This window comes from Salvelinus alpinus, chromosome 8 (assembly GCF_045679555.1).
Source record: "Salvelinus alpinus chromosome 8, SLU_Salpinus.1, whole genome shotgun sequence".
Classification (NCBI taxonomy): Eukaryota; Metazoa; Chordata; class Actinopteri; order Salmoniformes; family Salmonidae; genus Salvelinus; species Salvelinus alpinus.
Window position 1 is genome coordinate 61458799 of NC_092093.1, and position 20829 is coordinate 61479627.

At 40.8% G+C, this 20829-nt stretch overlaps 1 protein-coding gene across 5 annotated transcripts in view; it reads left to right on the forward strand.

The window, feature by feature from the left end:
- Positions 1 to 20829, forward strand: part of LOC139583425 (A-type potassium channel modulatory protein DPP6-like) — a 385278-nt gene that overhangs the window by 195854 nt on the left and 168595 nt on the right. Inside the window, exon 1 of one of the 5 annotated variants that reach the window (XM_071414504.1) lies at positions 18688 to 19093. The exons of the other annotated variants lie outside the window; for them this stretch is intronic. Within the exon in view, the coding sequence (XP_071270605.1) occupies positions 19040 to 19093 (54 nt within the window). The 5' untranslated portion in view covers positions 18688 to 19039. Of the gene's footprint in view, positions 1 to 18687; positions 19094 to 20829 lie in introns of those variants that run through there. 5 annotated transcript variants of the gene reach the window in all.

Sequence of the window (20829 nt, forward strand, 5' to 3'; positions counted from 1 at the left end):
ATTAATCATAGGTTTCTAGCAGAGTGGATGTTCTGTGATATTACCAAGGTCTCTCCTTTTGTTCTCCTCTTGTAATGCCATGGAGCAGTGGCCGTCGGTGCCGTTTTATGAGCATGGCCTTATTTCTATTACACCATAATGGATGACTCTCATTTATATTCAATTCACCCACCTCAATGTAACATCGATAGGTTTAGGCTACTACATGATGCTCAAATTTTCTGTATACCCATCATGATGTTGCTACAACCTAGCCTATGAATGACCGTTTACAACGCATCTACGCGCTATCCCCACCAAACATCTTAGTTAGATATAAAATTGCGTGACTAAGATCTCCTCTGCATAAATGTCAAAATGAATGACCGATTTCTTGAGTTATCTTAGATTAATTCGGACTATTTTGAGGAAGTGTATACTGGCTATACTATTACAAACAGTACTATTGCCACTTTTTTCTTGTTTTTCAAGCAAAGGTCTTTTAAGGGAGTATGTGAGCACACTCATTTGGTTCGCTTAGCCGACTTCAGCCAGCGAGCTGAAGCATGCTGACGCCAGCTAGCTAACATAAATGAATTAGTTCAAAACTGTACAACTATTGTCTTTCACTCTCTGAGTCAACGAGTGCTAGCTAGCTGTAGGTTATGCTTTCATAATAGATTCATACTAGATTCATTTTCTGATCCTTTGATTGGGTGGACAACATGTCAGTTCATGCTGCAAGAGTTCTGATAAGTTGGAGGACGTCCTCCGGAAGTAGTCATAATTTCTGTGTAAGTCTATGGAATGGGGTGAGATCCATGAGCTTCCTGTGTTTTCTATTGAAGTCAATGTATCCAGAGGAGAACGGAAAATAGCTGTTGTCCGGCTACACCATGGTGCTACCCCAGAGAGTGCTGTTGAGGCTACTGTAGACCTTCATTGCAAAACAGTGTGTTTTAATAAGTTATTTGGTAACATGTAAATATATTTAGTATAGTTTGGGCTCCCGAGTGGCGCAACAGTCTAAGGCACTGCATCTCAGTGCAAGAGGCATCACTACAGTCCCTGGTTTGAATCCAGGCTGTATCACATCTGACCGTGATTGGGAGTTCCATAGGGTGGCGCACAATTGGCCCAGCGTCGTCTGGGTTTGGCCGGTGTAGGCCGTCATTGTAATAAGAATTTGTTCTTAACTGACTTGCCTAGTTCAATTAAAAAAATCTAAAATCACGATTTTTATTTTTATGAAAATCACTGAGTGCGATGGTCCTCCCCTTCCTCCTCTGAGGACCTTTCACTGCCATGGATGTTATGTTGCAGGAGTATCAGTGACTCAGCATTGTAAAATGTTTGAAATGGAGAAGACTGATATTCTAGCTGGTGAGTAATATACTGGCAATAGAACTGGATTTAATGTAGATACTGATTTTTACAGAGACTTCATTGGTGTTTTGTTGTATTTGAACAATGGTTTTACCTTTTGGAAGGGGGTACAGAAATATACATAACAATATGCTATCGGGTCGGGTGCTGTTAGTGGTGCTGAAATGTGCTAATAGGTCAGGTGCTGAAGCGTGCTAATGGGTCTGGTGCTGTTAGTGGTGCTGAAATGTGCTATTAGGAGTGACAAGTATTATCTATATGCTGGTACAAGTTATGCTGAGGAAGACCCTTTACTGTTAAAATAATATTTACCATTTAGCAGACGTTTTTATCCAAAGTGACTTAGTCATGCGCGCGCATACATTTTACTTACGTGTGGCCCTGGGAATCGAACCCACTATCCTGGCATTGCAAGTACCACACTATACCAACTGAGTTACAGAGGACCACACTGTGCCACTGTTCAATGCTGTTCTTCCAATGCTGCACTATGATGTTTCAATGACAGCCTACTGGCTATTTAACTTCTGATCTATTGTCCAGTGATCGACACTGATTTTCACTATAACCCATTAGTTATTTTTCCTTTCACAAAATCACAAATCAAATATCAGCTCAGGGGATTCTATAGTAACAATGCCTTGGCAAGACAACGGTTAGCAAGCACTTGAGGTTCCACCGAAGAAGAAAACAAACAATGCCTCACAGACCAACCACAAACCATGTCTGTGCATCTGCACTTAGTTGTCATGACAACAATTCATTAAAAACAATGTAAAAAAGATGATGCCATTCCAGTGCCTTTGAGGAAATGTTATTAGTATTTCAAGCTCTCTGGGGAAAACAGAATTTATATGAATGGTGGCAATTGGCTATGTTCTCCTAACCCTGCAGGTTAGACGGTAGAGGCCATTACCAGACTGATTAGCATCAGCCCCACCCTCAACCAATAGGGAAGGTTTGTGGGCAGAGTATGCTAATGACACTGAGCAAACAAACCACAGTCAGCGAGCACCATAGACCTGTCCCCCGGCCAGTCTGATGCTTCTAATACAGACCATGGCCTCTGGGTCCTGCTCTGTTTGTGATTTCACGTCTGAGTGGTCAGAGGCCTGATATGTAGTATCTACACGCCCAGCGTATGTTACAGTTGTCTTGCCCAGGGGAGAGCAGTGTGTCCTTCATCCTCCCTGAGACAAGATGAAGGGTCAGAGGAGCCCTGTTAATGTGGGGAGTTTTTGTTTACACACACACACACACACACACACACACACACACACACACACACACACACACACACACACACACACACACACACACACACACACACACACACACACAGAGAGAGAATCACCTGGTCAGACATCTGTATTACTTTTTCCTAAACATATCCTGATGCCTACTATTGTGGGTCAGAGGCAAATAACAACGGGGGCTACATGTGTATGATGAAACCTTGCAGCATTCTACTAAAATGGGATTTGTGTGAATAAGACACTTTGGTATTATATGTGAACTCTAGTACACTATTAGTATTCATATGCTAGAAATCTGTTGAAGGCTTTAGGATTTTCAAAAGACCCTGTGACAAGCACACTATCATTTCCATCACATACTTAGATTTACATAGGACCTGTTTTGTAATTCATGGATATAATTATGCACGACACAACGCAGAGTGCCTGGATACAGCCCTTAGCCGTGGTATATTGGCCATATTCCACAAACCCTCGAGGTGCCTTAATGCTATTAAAAACGGGTTCCCAATGTAATTAGGGCAGTAAATGTTTTGTCATGCGCGTGGTATACGGTCTGTCAGCCAATCAGCATTCAGGCTCGAACCACCCAGTTTATAATACAGTTTTATTTATTTATTTATTTTATTTAACCTTTATTTAACTAGGCAAGTCAGTTAAGAACAAATTCTTATTTACAATGCGGCCTACCCCGGCCAAACCCGGACGACGCTGGGCCAATTGTGCGCCACCCTATGGGACTCCCAATCACGTCCGGTTGTGATACAACCTGGATACAGACTGTAACGAAACAGTTTGCGACACAGAAGAAGAAGTCTGGCCTTTACAACAGCTTTTGCTCTCCCTGCTGATACTTAAATAAAACCAATAAAAACACGACGAAAATGCACTCTGCCTGCCTTTGTTTTTAGTGCTTTTAGCCAATAGCCATTAGGGCTTTCTTCCCATGTTCACCACCCCCTTAACGGAGATAACAATTATAGATCAAAGTGGACACTCCCTCTGGGGTTGTAATGTAATTGACTGTTTGGCTGCTGTTTTTTGCCTCTGTTCTTTTTCTATCCACTAAAGTAGCAACAAACACTGCAGGTAGTGTATGTACTGAAGAGCACTGGCTATCGATATGAATATGAGCTTGTGGGAGACTGCTGGGTCATTTTATACAATTTTACTTGAGAAAAACCGAACTTATTTGAATAAAACACTAAATGTGTTGCTGTAGTTTGTCCATAAATCATAAAAATTGTATATTAGTTGAAGTTTACATTAAACTTTAATATTTATTACGTACAAACACAGTGTCTGTGGACGTGTCTCATTACCATAACACTTTTTCAAGTTCCTGTAAAAACAGCAATCACTTTTTAAATAGTTTTATTCACAACCATGCTGGGCATTATAATGACTCTAGAGTACCGGGCTGGACATTATAATAACTCTATGGTACAGGGCTGGACGTTATAATGACTCTATGGTCAAGGGCTGGGCATTATAATAACTCTATGGTAAAGGGCTGGGCATTATAATGACTCTATGACTCTAATGTCCAGTAGTAGAAGTTAAGTAAGTACATGTATTTACTTATGTCGATGTGATATTTCAGTTTTTAATGTTTAATACATTTGCAAAAATGTCTAAACATGTTATTATTGGGTATTGTGTAGATTGATGCGTGGGGGGAAAAAACATTTTAATCAATTTTAGAATAAGGCTGTAACGTAACAAAATGTGGAAAAATTCAAGGCGTCTGAATACTTTCCAAATGCACTGTATACCTTCAGAATGAGGTTCTTATTCTCATACACCCCCTTGGCCTTCTCATTACCGAAACGGCTAAAAAGCTCAAATTGTGAAAAAGTCAGATTGTGTTTTATGATAATTATATAATTTAATTTTAAATATGTATTTTTTTCATTGTAATGTTTAACTCAGGCCTTTTCATAAGAGGAGCAATGTAAAAAAAAAAAAAAAATATTGAATTTGTTTATTACTTTTTTGGACTGTTGCGGTAATGAGAATTTGGTGGAAATTGTGGTCAAATGCATAATATCTGATTAAAAAACATAGTAACAATTATGAAATATATAAATACAAATCCTAATCACAGTGATCCACGAGGGAATTTCGTAAATAATTACCCTTCAGAATTATTTTTGTAAAATGCCAGTTTTGTGAGGATGGTCAGAGTCATTATAATGTCCAGCGCAGTACCATACAGTCATTATAATGTCCAGCCCTTTACCATACAGTCATTATAATTTCCAGCCCTGTACCATAGAGTCATTATAATGTCCAGCCCTGTACTATAGAGTCATTATAATGTTCAGCCCTTTACCATACAGTCATTATAATGTCCAGCCCTGTACCATAGAGTCATTATAATTTCCAGCCCTGTACCATAGAGTCATTATAATGTCCAGCCCTGTACTATAGAGTCATTATAATGTTCAGCCCTGTACCATAGAGTCATTATAATGTCCAGCCCTGTACTATAGAGTCATTATAATGTTCAGCCCTGTACCATAGAGTCATTATAATGTCCAGCCCTGTACTATAGAGTCATTATAATTTCCAGCCCTGTACCATAGAGTCATTATAATGTCCAGCCCTGTACCATAGAGTCATTATAATGTCCAGCCCTGTACTATAGAGTCATTATAATACCCAGCCCTGTACCATAGAGTCATTATAATGCCCAGCCCTGTACTATAGAGTCATTATCCTGTACTATAGAGTCATTATCCTGTACTATCGAGTCATTATCCTGTACCATAGAGTCATTATCATGTACAATAGAGTCATTATCCTGTACTATGGAGTCATTATAATGTCCAGCCCTGTACTATAGAGTCATTATACTGTACCATAGAGTCATTGTCCTTTACCATAGAGTCATTATCCTGTACTATGGAGTCATTATAATGCCCAGCCATGTACCATAGCGTCATTATCATGTACCATAGAGTCATTATCATGTACCATAGAGTCATTATAATGTCCAGCCCTGTACCATAGAGTCATTATAATGTCCAGCCCTGTACCATAGAGTCATTATAATGTCCAGCCCTGTACTATAGAGTCATTATAATGTTCAGCCATGTACCATATAGTCATTATAATGTCCAGCCCTGTACCATAGAGTCATTATAATGCCCAGCCCTGTACTATAGAGTCATTATCATGTACAATAGAGTCATTATCCTGTACTATAGAGTCATTATAATGTCCAGCCCTGTACTATAGAGTCATTATACTGTACCATAGAGTCATTGTCCTTTACCATAGAGTCATTATCCTGTACTATGGAGTCATTATAATGCCCAGCCATGTACCATAGAGTCATTATCATGTACCATAGAGTCATTATCATGTACCATAGAGTCATTATAATGTCCAGCCCTGTACCATAGAGTCATTATAATGTCCAGCCCTGTACCATAGAGTCATTATAATGTCCAGCCCTGTACTATAGAGTCATTATAATGTTCAGCCATGTACCATATAGTCATTATAATGTCCAGCCCTGTACTATAGAGTCATTATAATGTCCAGCCCTGTACTATAGAGTCATTATAATGTCCAGCCCTGTACTATAGAGTCATTATAATACCCAGCCCTGTACCATAGAGTCATTATAATGCCCAGCCCTGTACTATAGAGTCATTATCCTGTACTATAGAGTCATTATCCTGTACCATAAAGTCATTATCATGTACTATAGAGTCATTACCCTGTATCGTAGCATCATTATCCTGTATCACATAGTAATTATGCTGTACTATAGAGTCATTATCCTATAATACATAGTCATTACCCTGTTCCATGGAGTCATTATCATGTACTATATAGTCATTATCCTATATTATATATCCATTATCCTGTATCGTAGAGTTATTGTCCCATACTATAGAGTCATTGCCCTGTATCGTAGCATCATTATCCTGTATCACAGCGTCATTATCCTGTACCACAGAGTCATTATCATGTTCCATATAGTCATTATCCTGTATCATAAATTCATTATCCTGTACCATAAAGTCATTATAATGCCCAGCTCTGTACTACAGAGTCATTATAATGCCCAGCCCTGTACCATACAATAGTCATTATGATGTCCAGCCCGGTTGCTATTCTTGGCCTTTAATGAAGCATCCAAAATGACTCTGTAAGACTGAGTCCCAATCAAGACAACAACAGATGTGCATGTGTAGAGAAGGAGCCCTCTTTTCCCTAGTGGTGGGATTTTAAGCTTCTTCCCAAAAATCTCAATAAAAACATGTATTTGAGTCAGCCAGGAACATATAATACAGTTTGCGTCACAGAATCAGAAGTCTGGCTTTACACCAGTCCCATGTTCACCACAACCTTAACGGCGATGGCAATTATATACCGAACAAAAATATAAACGCAACATGTAAAGAGTTGGTCCCATGTTTCATGAGATGAAATAAAAGATACCAGAAATGTTCCATACAAAGCTTATATTTCTCAAATTGTGTGCACAAATGTGTTTGCAACCCTGTTAGTGAGCATTTCGCCTTTGCCAAGATAATCCATCCACCTGACAGGTGTGGCATATCAAGAATCTGATTAAACAGCATGATTATTACACAGGTCCATCTTGTGCTAGGGAAAACAAAAGGCCACTCTAAAATTAGCAGTTTTGTCACACAACACAAAGCCACCGATGTCTCAAGTTTTGAGGGAGCGTGCAATTGGCATGCTGACTGCAGGAATGTCCACCAGAGCTATTACCAGATAATTTAATGTTAATTTCTCTACCATAATGTTGTTTTAGAGAATTTGGCAGTATGTCCAACCGGCCTCACAACCGCAGACCACATGTAACCACGACAGCCTACGACCTCCACATCCGGCATCTTCACCTGCGGAATAATCTGAGACCAGCCACCCGGACAGCTGATGAAACTGTGGGTTTGCACAAATGAATAATTTCTTCACAAACTGTCAGCAACCGTCTCAGGGAAGCACATCTGCGTGCTCGTCAGCCTGGCCAGAACCTGACTGCCGTTCAGCGTCGTAACCGACTTCAGTGGGCAAATGTTCACCTTCCATGGCCACTGACACACTGGAGAAGTGTGCTTTTCATGGAAGAATCCCAGTTTCAACTGTACCGGGCAGATGGTAGACAGAGTGTATGGCGCTGTGTGAGCAAGCGGTTTGCTGATGTCAACATTGTGAACAGAGTGCTTCATGGTTGCGGTGGGGTTATGGTATGGGCAGGCATAAGCTACGGACAACGTATACAATTGCATTTTATCGATGGCAATTTGAATGAACAGAGATACCGTGACGAGATCCTGAGGCCCATTGTCGTGCCATTCCTCCGCAGCCATCGCCTCATGTTTCAGCATGATAATGCACAGCCCCATGTCGCAGGGATCTGGATACACAAGTATACACAATTCTTGGAAGCTGAAAATGTCCCAATTCTTCCATGGCCTGCATAATCACCAGACATGTCACGCACTGAGGATGTTTGGGATGCTAGGGTTGAATATTTTCCAGGTATTTTACAAATGTTCCATCCCGAAAATAACTTTTCTTAAGGGTAAGCCATATTTCTCGACATAACCAGGTGTCATTCAAAAGCATTATAAATCATACACAGTTGAAGTCGGAAGTTTACATACACCTTAGCCAAATGCATTTAAACTCAGTTTTTCACAATTCCTGACATTTATTCCAAGTAAAAATTCCATGTCTTAGGTCAGTTAGGATCACCACTTCATTTTAAGAATGTGAAATGTCAGAATAATAGTAGAGAGAATGATTTATTTCAGATTTAATTTCTTTCATCACATTCCCATTGGGTCAGAAGTGTACATACACTCAATTAGTATTTGGTAGTATTGCCTTTAAATTGTTTAACTTGGGTCAAACGTTTTGGGTAGCCTTCCACAAGCTTACCACAATAAGTTGGGTGAATTTTGGCCCATTCCTCCTGACAGAGCTGGTGTAACTGAGTCAGGTTTGTAGTCCTCCTTGCTCGCACACGCTTTATCAGTTCTGCCCTCAAATTTTCTATGGGATTGAGGTCAGGGCTTTGTGATGGCCACATCAATACCTTGACTTTGTTGTCCTTAAGCCATTTTTCCACAATTTTGGAAGTCTGCTTGGTGTCATTATCCATTTGGAAGACCCATTTGCGACCAAGCTTTAACTTCCTGACTGATGTCTTGAGATGTTGCTTCAATATATCCACATAATTGTCCTACCTCATGATGCCATCTATTTTGTGAACTGCACCAGTCCCTCCTGCATCAAAGCACCCCCACAAAATGATGCTGCCACCCCCGTGCTTCACGGTTGGGATGGTGTTCTTCGGCTTGCAAGCTTCCCCCTTTTTCCTCCAAACATAACGATGGTCATTATGGCCAAACAGTTCTATTTTTGTTTCATCAGACTAGAGGACATTTCTCCAAAAAGTACAATCTTTGTCCCCATGTGCAGTTGCAAACCGTAGTCTGGCTTTTTTATGGCGGTTTTGAAGCAGTGGTTTCTTCCTTGCTGAGCGGACTTTCAGGTTATGTCGATATAGGACTCATTTTACTGTGGAGATACTTTTGTACCTGTTTCCTCCAGCATCTTCACAAGGTCCTTTGCTGTTGTTCTGGTATTAATTTGCACTTTTCTAACCAAAGTACGTTAATCTCTAGGAGACAGAATGCGTCTTCTTCCTGTACGGTATGACGGCTGCATGTTCCTATGGTGTTTATACTTGCGTACTATTGTTTGTACAGATGAACGTGGTACCTTCAGGCGTTTGGAAATTGCTCCCAAGGATGAACCAGATTTTTTTTTCTGAGGTCTTGGCTGATTTCTTTTGATTTTCCCATAATGTCAAGAAAAGAGGCACTGAGTTTGAATGTAGGCCTTGAAATACATCCACAGGTACACCTCCAATTGACTCAAATGATATCAATTAGCCTTTCAGAAGCTTCTAAAGCCATGACTTAATTTTCTGGAATTTTCCAAGCTGTTTAATGGCACTGTCAACCTAGTGTATGTAAACTTCTGACCCACTGGAATTGTGATACAGTGAATTATAAGTGAAATAATCTGTCTGTAAACAATTGTTGGAAAAATTACTTGTGTCATGCACAAAGTAGATGTCCTAACCGACTTGCCAAAACTATAGTTTGTTAACAAGAAATTTGCGGAGTGGTTGAAAAACTAGTTTTAATGACTCCAACCTAAGTGTATGTAAACTTCCAACTTCAACTGTATAACCTACCTTTCGTAATATTCCCCTAATGTTATTAGCCTACCTCCTCTTTCTCTCTCTATTGTTGCTTGATTCCTTCCCCGCTTTCAAAAGTTAAGTGAAATAAGTTTTGTTGTCCTTATCTTCATCATTCTAATGACATCCTTGAATAATATACTGTCAGACTAGAATTAGATACGGAAGGCTTTCACTTCTCTTCACGAAGATTGTATGGTTATGGGTCTGAATAAATAACTTCTATTAGTCTTCCGCCATCGCGCATTCGCTCTTCTTTCAAACTACCCATGAGTTCTGTTGGCTGCTGTATTTGACATTCAGCAAAAATTAGGTTGTGTGCCTCTTCAAATAGTCTATTGGTATAAGAAATGCTAAACAAATGATGTCCAGCAAGCTGTTCTAGTCTAGCTTTTCCTGCATGGGACTCCAAGAGCTGTGGGGCATTTTTTAAGGAGAGAGGCCATCATTTCTATTTTTTTGTTCAGTGTAGATCAAAGTGGACTCTCCCTCTGGGGTTGTAATGTAATTGACTGTTTGGCTGCTGTTTTTTGCCTCTGTTCTTTTTCTATCCACTAAAGTAGCAACAAACACTGCAGGTAGTGTATGTACTGAAGAGCACTGGCTATCGATATCCATTTGTATTTGTCATAAGCGCCGAATACAACAGGTGTGGACATTACTGTTAAATGCTTACGTGCCCTTTCCAAACAATACAGAGTTCAAAAGTAAGAAAAATGTGCAAAACAATTAAAAGGTGTACTGGTACCGAGTCAATGTGCAGGGCTACGAGGTAGTTGAGGGTTCTGGGCAGAAATCTCAACTCAATATGAGCTTGTGCGAGACTGCTGGATTCACTGACAGACTTCTCAGTCTCCTTTGTAAATCCAGAGAACACACCTTTTTTTTTTTTTTTTTTTTTTTACAAATCTACAATATCAGCATTGACAGAAAAGTCAAACAGAACATTCCCGTTTCTCATTTTAAGCATTGCTTCGACATTCACAGAATTATCGATCCACATACATAATTGTCATCCTTGTTGTGATGATGAGTCATTACAAGGCTATTACCAGTGCCATAGCGATCAATCGGCACAGTATTTTGAGGTTGCATTGGTATTGATTAGTAGGCAACATCTCATCAGTCTTGAGCACTTCTTCCAGTTCATTAGGTTGGCAGCCATAAGGGCCTCCATTTGTTCCGGGAGGTTGGCACCGCCACTCAATTAATCTGTAACTTCTAAGGAATGTGTGTTTAAACAGAGCCAAGGCCACAGGCATCCCTCATCCTCTCCTTGTCCATTTGTCAACATCACAGGGGTTGAGGTTTGGAGGTTTGTGTACAGGCTCCCCCACCGCAGCACAATGGGCATTTGTTATGTTGCAGCCACAGCGACTGAGTAGCACTGTATCCGCCATCAGCCAATCGGGGCATCTGGTCCAGAGTGGGCATCATTAGTTTGGAGTTGATTGATTTGCCGAGCAGCAACCCTTTTGGTTTTATACGTCATGCTGTCGATGTTAATTGCAATAGGAGCGGTAGAGAAGGGCCAGTTGTGTAGTAGTGGAGTGTTTGGTTGATCGCGATGACATGCTGTGTAGTGCCTCAGTAGTGCTTTTACTAGTGTCAACTTATCTATGTTTGTGTGAGTTTGATTGTCTATGTGTGTGGAAGTTTGTTTTGTATACTGTGCTGTGTACAAATCCTACTCTATTCAGTGTTTTGTGGGATACTTTGGGTTCACTTGGAAAGGGATTCAATTGTTTTTGCAACTTTTTAAGCAGGCAGGCAAGGGGTCTAAAAGTAGGGCCTCTGTTTGAAGGACATGGCTTTCCTCCCACTGTGCAGCAGTGTGCTTATCATGCAGGCCCGACACTGCCGACACCCATCTGGGATTCCATAGTAATTTACCTCACCAAAACACAGTGCCCACAATTAATTAACAAAGCAGCATGTGCATATTAAAACCCCTGCTAAGACATAGAGGAGAAGGAAGAATAGAACAGGTATCATTACCATGTAGAATGTCTCTGAGTATAAGTAACTCATTTATATACAGTGTTTGGATATTGAATGCAATGGTTCTTCCTAGAAATGTTTAATTAACACAGCGCTGCAATACATTACATTTGGTTTAATTTGAGGGATAACCAAAAGTGGCTTGTGTGAACATTAGTGCTTTGCTTGAGAGCCCCTAAAGTGTAAGATATTAAATAAATGCTATTATGTTAATAATACTTGCGCTACATGTAAGTTTGCAGTGTGAGCAATCGTAGTTTCGCTTCATTGTACCTTTGAAAAAAGGATGGTTATTTTCTTACACTTTAGTGTCGCTCATTTGGATTTCAGTGTCCAAATGTCGGAAGTGTACATTTTGTTTTTTCGAAGGCCACAGTAATTCCATTAAGTGTTTCTATCAAAAGTATTTTTTCCATGTCATCATTATAATGACACAACGGAACAGAGGTTAGGAAAAGTCATGATAGCGCAACACAGTCTCACATTCAATTCGCGCATATATGTACAAAATGTATTTCAGCAGATTTCGTGCGTTTTTGTGCGTTTTCGTCTGGCTTAATTCGTGAGAAAAGACACGAATTTATGTGCTTCTTAATTCGTACGAAAATACACAAATTTAACCAGTAGGCTACACAAGCCTTTGCAACAACCATATAGACGCGATAATTTGTATTTCATTTTTGTTCTTCTTAATGGCTAATTCAACGTCATGAATATACAGAAATGTTGTCTTTGTTTAACCATGTTTTAAAATGTGTCGTTGTATGCCTATATGTACTGTTTTAGACTTGCTGAACAGAATTTTTGAGAAAAGACGCACATTTACGTGCGACTTAATTCGTGGGAAATATTGTTTTATTAATGCCAATGCTGTTTTCTGTAATTGATTTCGCTTAATACTTTGGATACTGGTGCACTTGTAATCAGAACGCCTTTTTGTCATGTAGGCAACCATACACGATTTTCTTCATAACCCATTTCATATTTCGTGGAGCCTAAATTACACCATTTTCTTCATAATGCATGTATTACATGTTAATGTAAAATAATGAATTATGTTGGCTTACACTTATGGCCTTTCCAAGGCCTTTCCATACCTTAAGGGAACATTTTAGCACTCGCCATATGGTTAGTGAGAAATGCCACATTGCAAATGTACGGTCTTACTAGACGTCCGGAGACGTTTCTAAAATTTGCGGACGGCGTCGGGCCGTGTGCGGGGGAGAGATCTTTCAGGAAGTCATCAAACGAAATCTCTCGGACGTTCGGTTTCCGTTTTATAAAAATAACAAATTTTGGTCATTTTTCCGCAGTCTCGGAAATTCCCATCAGAGGGAAAATAAATAATATTGCAAATGCACAAGCACATTGCAAATGCATGTGGCCTTTTCTCCTAAACGGAAAATATTTCGAAGACGTAATGGACAGTTGGCCCCAAACAAGATGGCGTCGAGGCCTCAACGCTTTTTGAGTTATGGCCATTTTTCTGGGATTAAAGGTCAAAAACGCAAAGTAGGGTGCTAATTTGACCGCTTCACGTCAAAGTACATAAGCATACGGTGTCAGGAAAAAAAGAACCAGCCATTTATCTATCGTAATTTAAGAGAAATTGTACATTGACAAATTGGTAATGTTCACAAAAAGGAGTAAAAATAAATAAATTACAGATCCAGTTGCAGTGTGTTCAGATGAACATTTTTTAAGTGGGTCTCGAAGCTCTGCCAGAATTCTGTGATTTTATGTGATTTTATGAAATAACACACACTCATTTAACCCTCTGTAAATAAGTCAGTTCTTAACATAAAGACTTAAAACTCAATATTATATAAGAGCCTACCCCAAGGAGGATATGTGTTCACTTTCAGCTTTCTATGTCAACCGGAAGTACCTTCAAATGGTGCCATAGGGTCAGTTTCGAAGGGTTAAAAAGGTCAGATCTGCCTCCCGGGTGGCGCAGTGGTCTAGGGCACTGCATCGCAGTGCTAGCTGCGCCACCAGAGTCTCTGGGTTCGCGCCCAGGCTCTGCCGCAGCCGGCCGCGACCGGGAGGTCCGTGGGGCGATGCACAATTGGCCTAGCGTCGTCCGGGTTAGGGAGGGTTTGGCCGGTAGGGATATCCTTGTCTCATCGCGCTCCAGCGACTCCTGTGGCGGGCCGGGGGCAGTGCGCGCTAGCCAAGGGGGCCAGGTGCACGGTGTTTCCTCCGACACATTGGTGCGGCTGGCTTCCGGGTTGGAGGCGCGCTGTGTTAAGAAGCAGTGCGGCTTGGTTGGGTTGTGCTTCGGAGGACGCGTGGCTTTCGACCTTCGTCTCTCCTGAGCCCATACGGGAGTTGTAGCGATGAGACAAGATAGTAATTACTAGCGATTGGATACCACGAAGAAAAGGGGATAAAAGGATGGAGTGAAAAAGTACGGTGCTTAAAGACACACAAAGCCTGCAATGGCATTGCCATTATCTCCAGGCCATGCCGAGTTCAACGAGATGCCCCGCTTGACCGTAGCTCGCTCGGTCTGAGTGCAGCGACAGGGACAAGAAGAAGGACCCAAATGACCCTTTGACCTCAATTTCATATTTTTTTGCTTTTGGGAGACAGAGAGAGAACCATTAAGGTTAGAAGCACAATTTGACGTCAGGAACGTTCCTAAGGTCCTCCCGATCTGTGCAAGCCTAACATTGACTGTGTGGCATTAACCCTTAAAAGAAGGTGTTTACATCAAACAGTTTACAATGACATGTCTCCCCATAGGAATACATTGCCTGCTCCCCTAAATTCAACCTGAAGCCTATGTGGGTTAATAATGCCTTATGAACCTGTCTTCGATGACAATCCATCAGGCCTCTATGAGGTCTACCTGTGTCGATTCTAAGCTTCCTGGAGCAACCGGAAGTGGTTAAATCACCCTAAAAGTGTTTGCCATACCCAACCTGCAGTTTGAGAGAAATAGTGCATTGTAAATCAGTGAGTTCTTAACGTATAGACTTAAAACTCAGGATTCTGTAAAAGCCCACTCCAATGAGGATATGTGTTTACTTTCAGCTTCCTGTGCCAACCGGAAGTGCCATAATTGGTGTCAAAAGGGCTGTTTCGAAGGGTTAAAAAAGTCAAATCTTTCCAAAACTTAATATATGTGAATAGGCAACCCTCATGAACTGTAAATCAGTCATTCATCCCATCAGATTTCAAGGAGAAATTTACACACCCACACAGAAAGGATGGAGTGACACACTGAGGGGCTTAGAGGCAGACAGTGCCTGCAATAGTTACTTTTGTTCGAACTTTTAAAGAACCGTCAGACCTAGAGTTCTGAAACTTTACAAACCTGTTCTAGAGCTCAGGTCGATTAAGCACGGTGAGTTATGTGGCTCTAGAAGGTTCTCGGACCGATAAAAAGCCTTGTGCATTTGCATTGACTTCAATTCATTTTGAGCATTACGAAAATGGTGACATTTAGAAAAGTCCCAGAGTTGCAAGACTAGGTGCATTGAAACCGGCTCGGCCCATAGAGACGGACCCCGACATTTCTGTCCGATAGCTCATTCAAGGACCCCGTAGCAAGGCATGGAAAAAAGTGGAATTTCAGCGCCAATTAAGGTTTTGCTCGGGCACCGAATGACCTATCGAGCCGAAACTTGGGATTCGAGGTCGCCTCACATAGGGCTAAACATAATGTGAGAACTGGACCCGCAGCTAGAACATAACTACGTATTATTAGTTTTATTATGGTTTAAATGGAAGGCGCTGTGAATTTTGGGCCTGCTCTGAAATATGTGATAGTTGGCTTCTAAACGAGTTGGAAAAAGTGAGTTTGGAGTCAGATGGTATCAGTTAGGTGTCTGAAAATATCTAATTGGCTGATGGACACTGACTTGCTAGTTGACTTTTGTGCATTTGCAATATGTTTCAACAGTGAAAAACCACCAAAATAGCATTCTGAAATCACCACTAAAAATGACATCACCATAGTCTCCAGGCCGTGCCGAGTTCAACGAGATGCCCCGCTTGACCGTAGCTTGCTCGGTCTGAGCGCAGCGACAGTGACAAGAAGATGACCCTTGACCTACATTTCAAGTCTTTTGCTTTTGGGAGACAGAGAGAGAACTGTTAAGGTTTAGAAGCACAATTTGACCTCAGGAACGTTCCTAAGGTCTCTGTGCAAGCCTAACCTTGACCGTGTGGCATTAACCCTTAACAGTTAAAAGAAGGTGTTTACATCAAACAGTTTACAATGACATCTCACCCCATAGGAACACATTGCCTGCACCCCTAAATTCAACCTGAAGCCTATGTGGGTTATGAATGTCTTATGAACCTGTCTTCAATGACAATCCATCAAGCCACTATGAGGTCTACCTGTGTTGATTCTAAGCTTCCTGGAGCAACCGGAAGTGATAAAATCACCCTAAAAGTGTTTTGCCATACCCAACCAGCAGTTTGTGATATATAGTGCATTCAACCCTGTGTAAATCAGTCAGTTCTTAAGGTATAGACTTAAAACTCAGGATTCTGTAAAAGCATACCCCGATCAGGATATGTATTTACTTATAGCTTCCTCGCCAACCGGAAGTGCCTTAAAATGGGGTCATAGGTGCTGTTTCGAAGGTTTAAAAAAAGTCAGATCTTTCCAAAACTTTAAATGTGTGAATCGGTCAACCCTCATGAACTGTAAATCAGTAATTTCTCTAAACAGATGTCAAAGAAAAGCTCACACACACACACACACACACACACACACACACACACACACACACACACACACACAGCAAGGATGGAGTGAAAAAGTATGGTGCTTAAAGACACACAGAGCCTTAAATGATTTTAGGGGGGATCCAGACTTCCATACCCGCTCTGGGAGCGCTATACTACCGCCCCAAATCAATGGGTGCTGGCCTGAGTGATTTATGGAGGTTTTCAAAAAATATTCTATGTTTTTTCTTCTGGAAAATATTTTATATTTTTTTCTTCTCGAGTCAATGGCCTGAGTGATTTATGGAGGTTTTCAAAAAATATAAAGTCCAAACTTTTCGTGCACCTGGTATTTTTTGGGGGTTACCAGGCGTCATTTTTCAAAACGGTTGAAATTGCTTTTAGGTGGCATCCAGAGTGTCACATGACCGGATGAGGTAACTATTCTTGTTCTTCTTGTAACTTTCCGGTAGGCTAGAAGCTTTCCGGTGTTTTGCTGCTCGACACAGGTCGACGCAGGTATTGCACTTGATTTATCGTTATCGTAACCGTAGGTGCAGCCAAGTGGAAATACGAAAGCTTTCTAGCTATTTCGCACTGACGGTAATTTGAACACAAGAACGTTTCTAGTGAAAAGGTGCTTACACTCAGAGCCATGTATTTACACTCAGCCACCCTAGCCTTATTACGGGTTAACGTTTTGGTAATTTTGGTTGGCCAACAAAATGTAAGACTACAATGACTGCATACGTTTCCCCAAATGTTATACGAAAAAAAAATGTTTTGTTATTGATGGACAATGGCAAGGCTGCCATTGTATTTTCAGTTACATTCTGGTCAATAAAAATGGTTTACACGTTTATTTTTTAAGAAATACATGGAACTACAACCGAATAAAACACCATTAACCATCATGCATTGCTTACATTCATTCTATACTGAAAAGTCTGTTCAGAAAAATTGAAAACAGTACATATAGGCATAAAACCACAATGTTTTAATAGGGATAAAAAAAGACATATATATATATAACCTCTTATGGTTATATGGTTAAAAAAAGACAAAATATCTATATATTCATAACGTAAAATAAATAAATACAGGCGATCGCGTCTATGGTTGTTGCAACGGCTTGTGTGTCGCCTACTGGTTAAATTCGTGTCTTTTCGCACGAATTAAGTAGCACAGAAATTCGTGTATTTACAAACGAATTGAACCACCCCAAAAATGCACAAAAACGCACGAAATCTGCTGAAATACATTTTGTACATACAGTATATGCGCGAATTGAATGTGAGGCTGGGCTGGATAGCGGATAGCTGAAAAGTCATGATAACTGACATACATAGTCATGTTAGTTGCGTCTTAGTCACCTTGTGCTCAATATCTCATACACTTCTGTCAGAATTCTTGTTTTGTTTTAATGGTGTTACTCAGAGACTTTAAATTCAAGGAAGAACATTTTGGTTGGATACACCCTGCTTCCCCTAGCACCAATTTAGACTTGTTTGCTCGTTCTATTTCGCTGAAGCTCTGTCTGCTGCATACATTAGCCCTAAAGAGATATATTAAAATATACTTATACATGGTACAACTATATATCTTCTAACCGAGCAACTTGGATGCCTCTTCTTAATGGTTTATTAGTTACATTTCAAGTATTTGTTTCAATATATTTCCTGTCATGCCATCTGGGATGCTGCGATTTTCTACACTTACTGTCCAATGGTACAGATCTCGCTCTTGAAGCAATTTTTTTTTTTGTATTTAGAAGAGTTGAAAATCATTGACGTGAAAAAACATATTGCATAACATTATGTGTGAGTGTGGCAGCGCAGAGCTCTGTAGAGACTGTCAATGTGACCTATTTCATTGAATGTATGAAATACACATGTTTCAGTGATAGCTTTGATGTCATTAAACTATTCATTATATTTTACTGTAATCTGAATTGAATGGTCCAGATAACAGGTAGGATTGTAGTGCCTAAATTACCTCTCCAATTATTATCAATGATATCACAATTTTAGTAGTGTCTGTGTCTCTTGGCGGGTGCATGCGTGAAAATCTGATACGTGCGACGTGGTGGGGGACAAGTATCGCTGTTCGCCTCCCCCCATCTCAGTCGCCCGTTGGTGGTTGCCAGGCATTTATCGAAGTGGCGCGGTCGGTATCAATTGCAGTAGCTGTCTTTGCCTCAGCTCTTATCTCTCTCTACCTCCCACTTTCTTCCATGCACAATGTTACAATTGAGTATCATCTGCGTTGTCTCAGATTAAGACTCGTTTTGCCGGGATTTTTCCCCCAACTCCTTATTGCTTACATCAAGCGCTCTCTCAACTTTAAACATCACGACTGAAATTGAATGTATTTTTCTCTGTGGTACTTTGTCGGCTCCGGTCACCTCTCAAAGTCACCTGTGATTGTGTTGTGGTGTAGCAGCTGGTTGATCTGACTGTAGGGCATCATGACTACGGTGAAGGAGACAAACGCACCGAAAACGTCTCAACAGCAAGAGCAGGTAATGATGCGCTTTCTTTCATTCAACCGATGTCATTACTCCCTGTACTGAAATTGTCAATTTTGTGTGAAGCCTGCAATTCTTTACTATAACGCCACATGAAGCTTTATCATAATAGCAGAGACTATTTTGTATACAATTCTCCATCATTTTAAACATTTGGAATTGTTGCAGCGCTCGACAAGACAACCGGCTCTCACACCAATGTCAGTCACTCTTCTCTGTTATTCAAGGTGATTGCTGTGAGCATCACTACCCCCACCTTAGCCTAGACTCCATTTAGCCTCTTCAAATCAATTATCGCCATAACGGACATGTGTTACACCGGCTGTGGCGCATTGATACAACCTTAACTTGGCCAGTGCACGCGATTTACATTAAGCTAGATATGACGATGAATAGGCGGGAAATCTTCAGGTAAAATACTTCGAAGTAGCTTATTGCAGGCCACGTTATCAGACAATTGTCCTTTTGTCGTCTGAGTAGTAATGCCCACAGAAACAATACAAGACAAGATGATTTGTACAGGCATTTGTGTTTATAGTAGATAACTAACCCAGCATTCAAATGTGGTGCAAGATTGCTCATGTGACGGGTTATGTGTGACCTCTAGCTCAAACAACTAAAGTGTATCTTATTTTTGGCTAATGAATTTAACTTTTTCAGATAATCCACAGTCGAATAAAGTGACAGTGTTGCAACAGGTGATTTGACTTGCCTTTGGAGATATACATGGAATAAATCATCGGATGCATTTTTAAGGCTGATGTATAATGATCTTGCTTTCCACTGAAATGTGTGCTGTAGCCTACCTCAATGCAACACATTTCAGCACCACTAAAAGGACAGCACCCAATACCAATTTCTGGACCATCAGAGGAATAGCCTGTGTGACAGATTTCAGCACCATTCAATGGGCAGCTCCACCAGCACATACTGATCACGGTGCTGTCAACTAGGAATCCATTGCTATGTAAAGAGTGGGAATCATAATTTGGTGATACAGGCCTAGAATGATACTGTTCCGTTAGAGCAGGCATTGTAACAGGGGAGAGCTTTGGACAGCATCTGTCATTGTCTGGAGTCTCCTGTCTGTACAAAGTACCCCTTCTAAGATGACAGAAAAGGTGAGAAGGACTCATGGCTGTGTCCCGTAGAGCAGCCAACCTTCACTTGAGCCTCTCACGGATTTACTCATGTGTAGCATATGACTGTCAGGCTCTGCTAGGGAGGCAGGAAAGACATCGCACACTCAAAACACACACCTGTCAAACATATACACATAAAACACAGAAATACACACACGTTTCAAATATGTACATGTGTCATGCACACAATACACATGCTGACGTGTGTGTGTGTGTGTGTGCGCAGTTGCATTCACAGACAGTGTCATGGTGCTGAAATTAGTTGAGCCATAGAGACCAGCCGTAGAGACTGGTTAACCCTTGCTCAGGTGTTTTCCATTAGCGCCGGCTGTTGGCTAATCAGCTGGTTAGAGACTCATTTTCAGCCGGCTACATATTCCACTTCATAGTAACTTAGCTACTTTTCATTTAAAAGTTTAAATTCGCTAGTGCGTTGAGCCCTCTCCCGCTAGAATGAACAATATGCATTTTCTAGCTCAATCGATTGATAGGATAGGCGCCTGTCAGTCACAAAGCGATCGATTTCGTGGTAACGCAGCAGAGAGGAAGAGGTTTCACTCTCGCCAAAAACATTGGGCTTATTTTGGG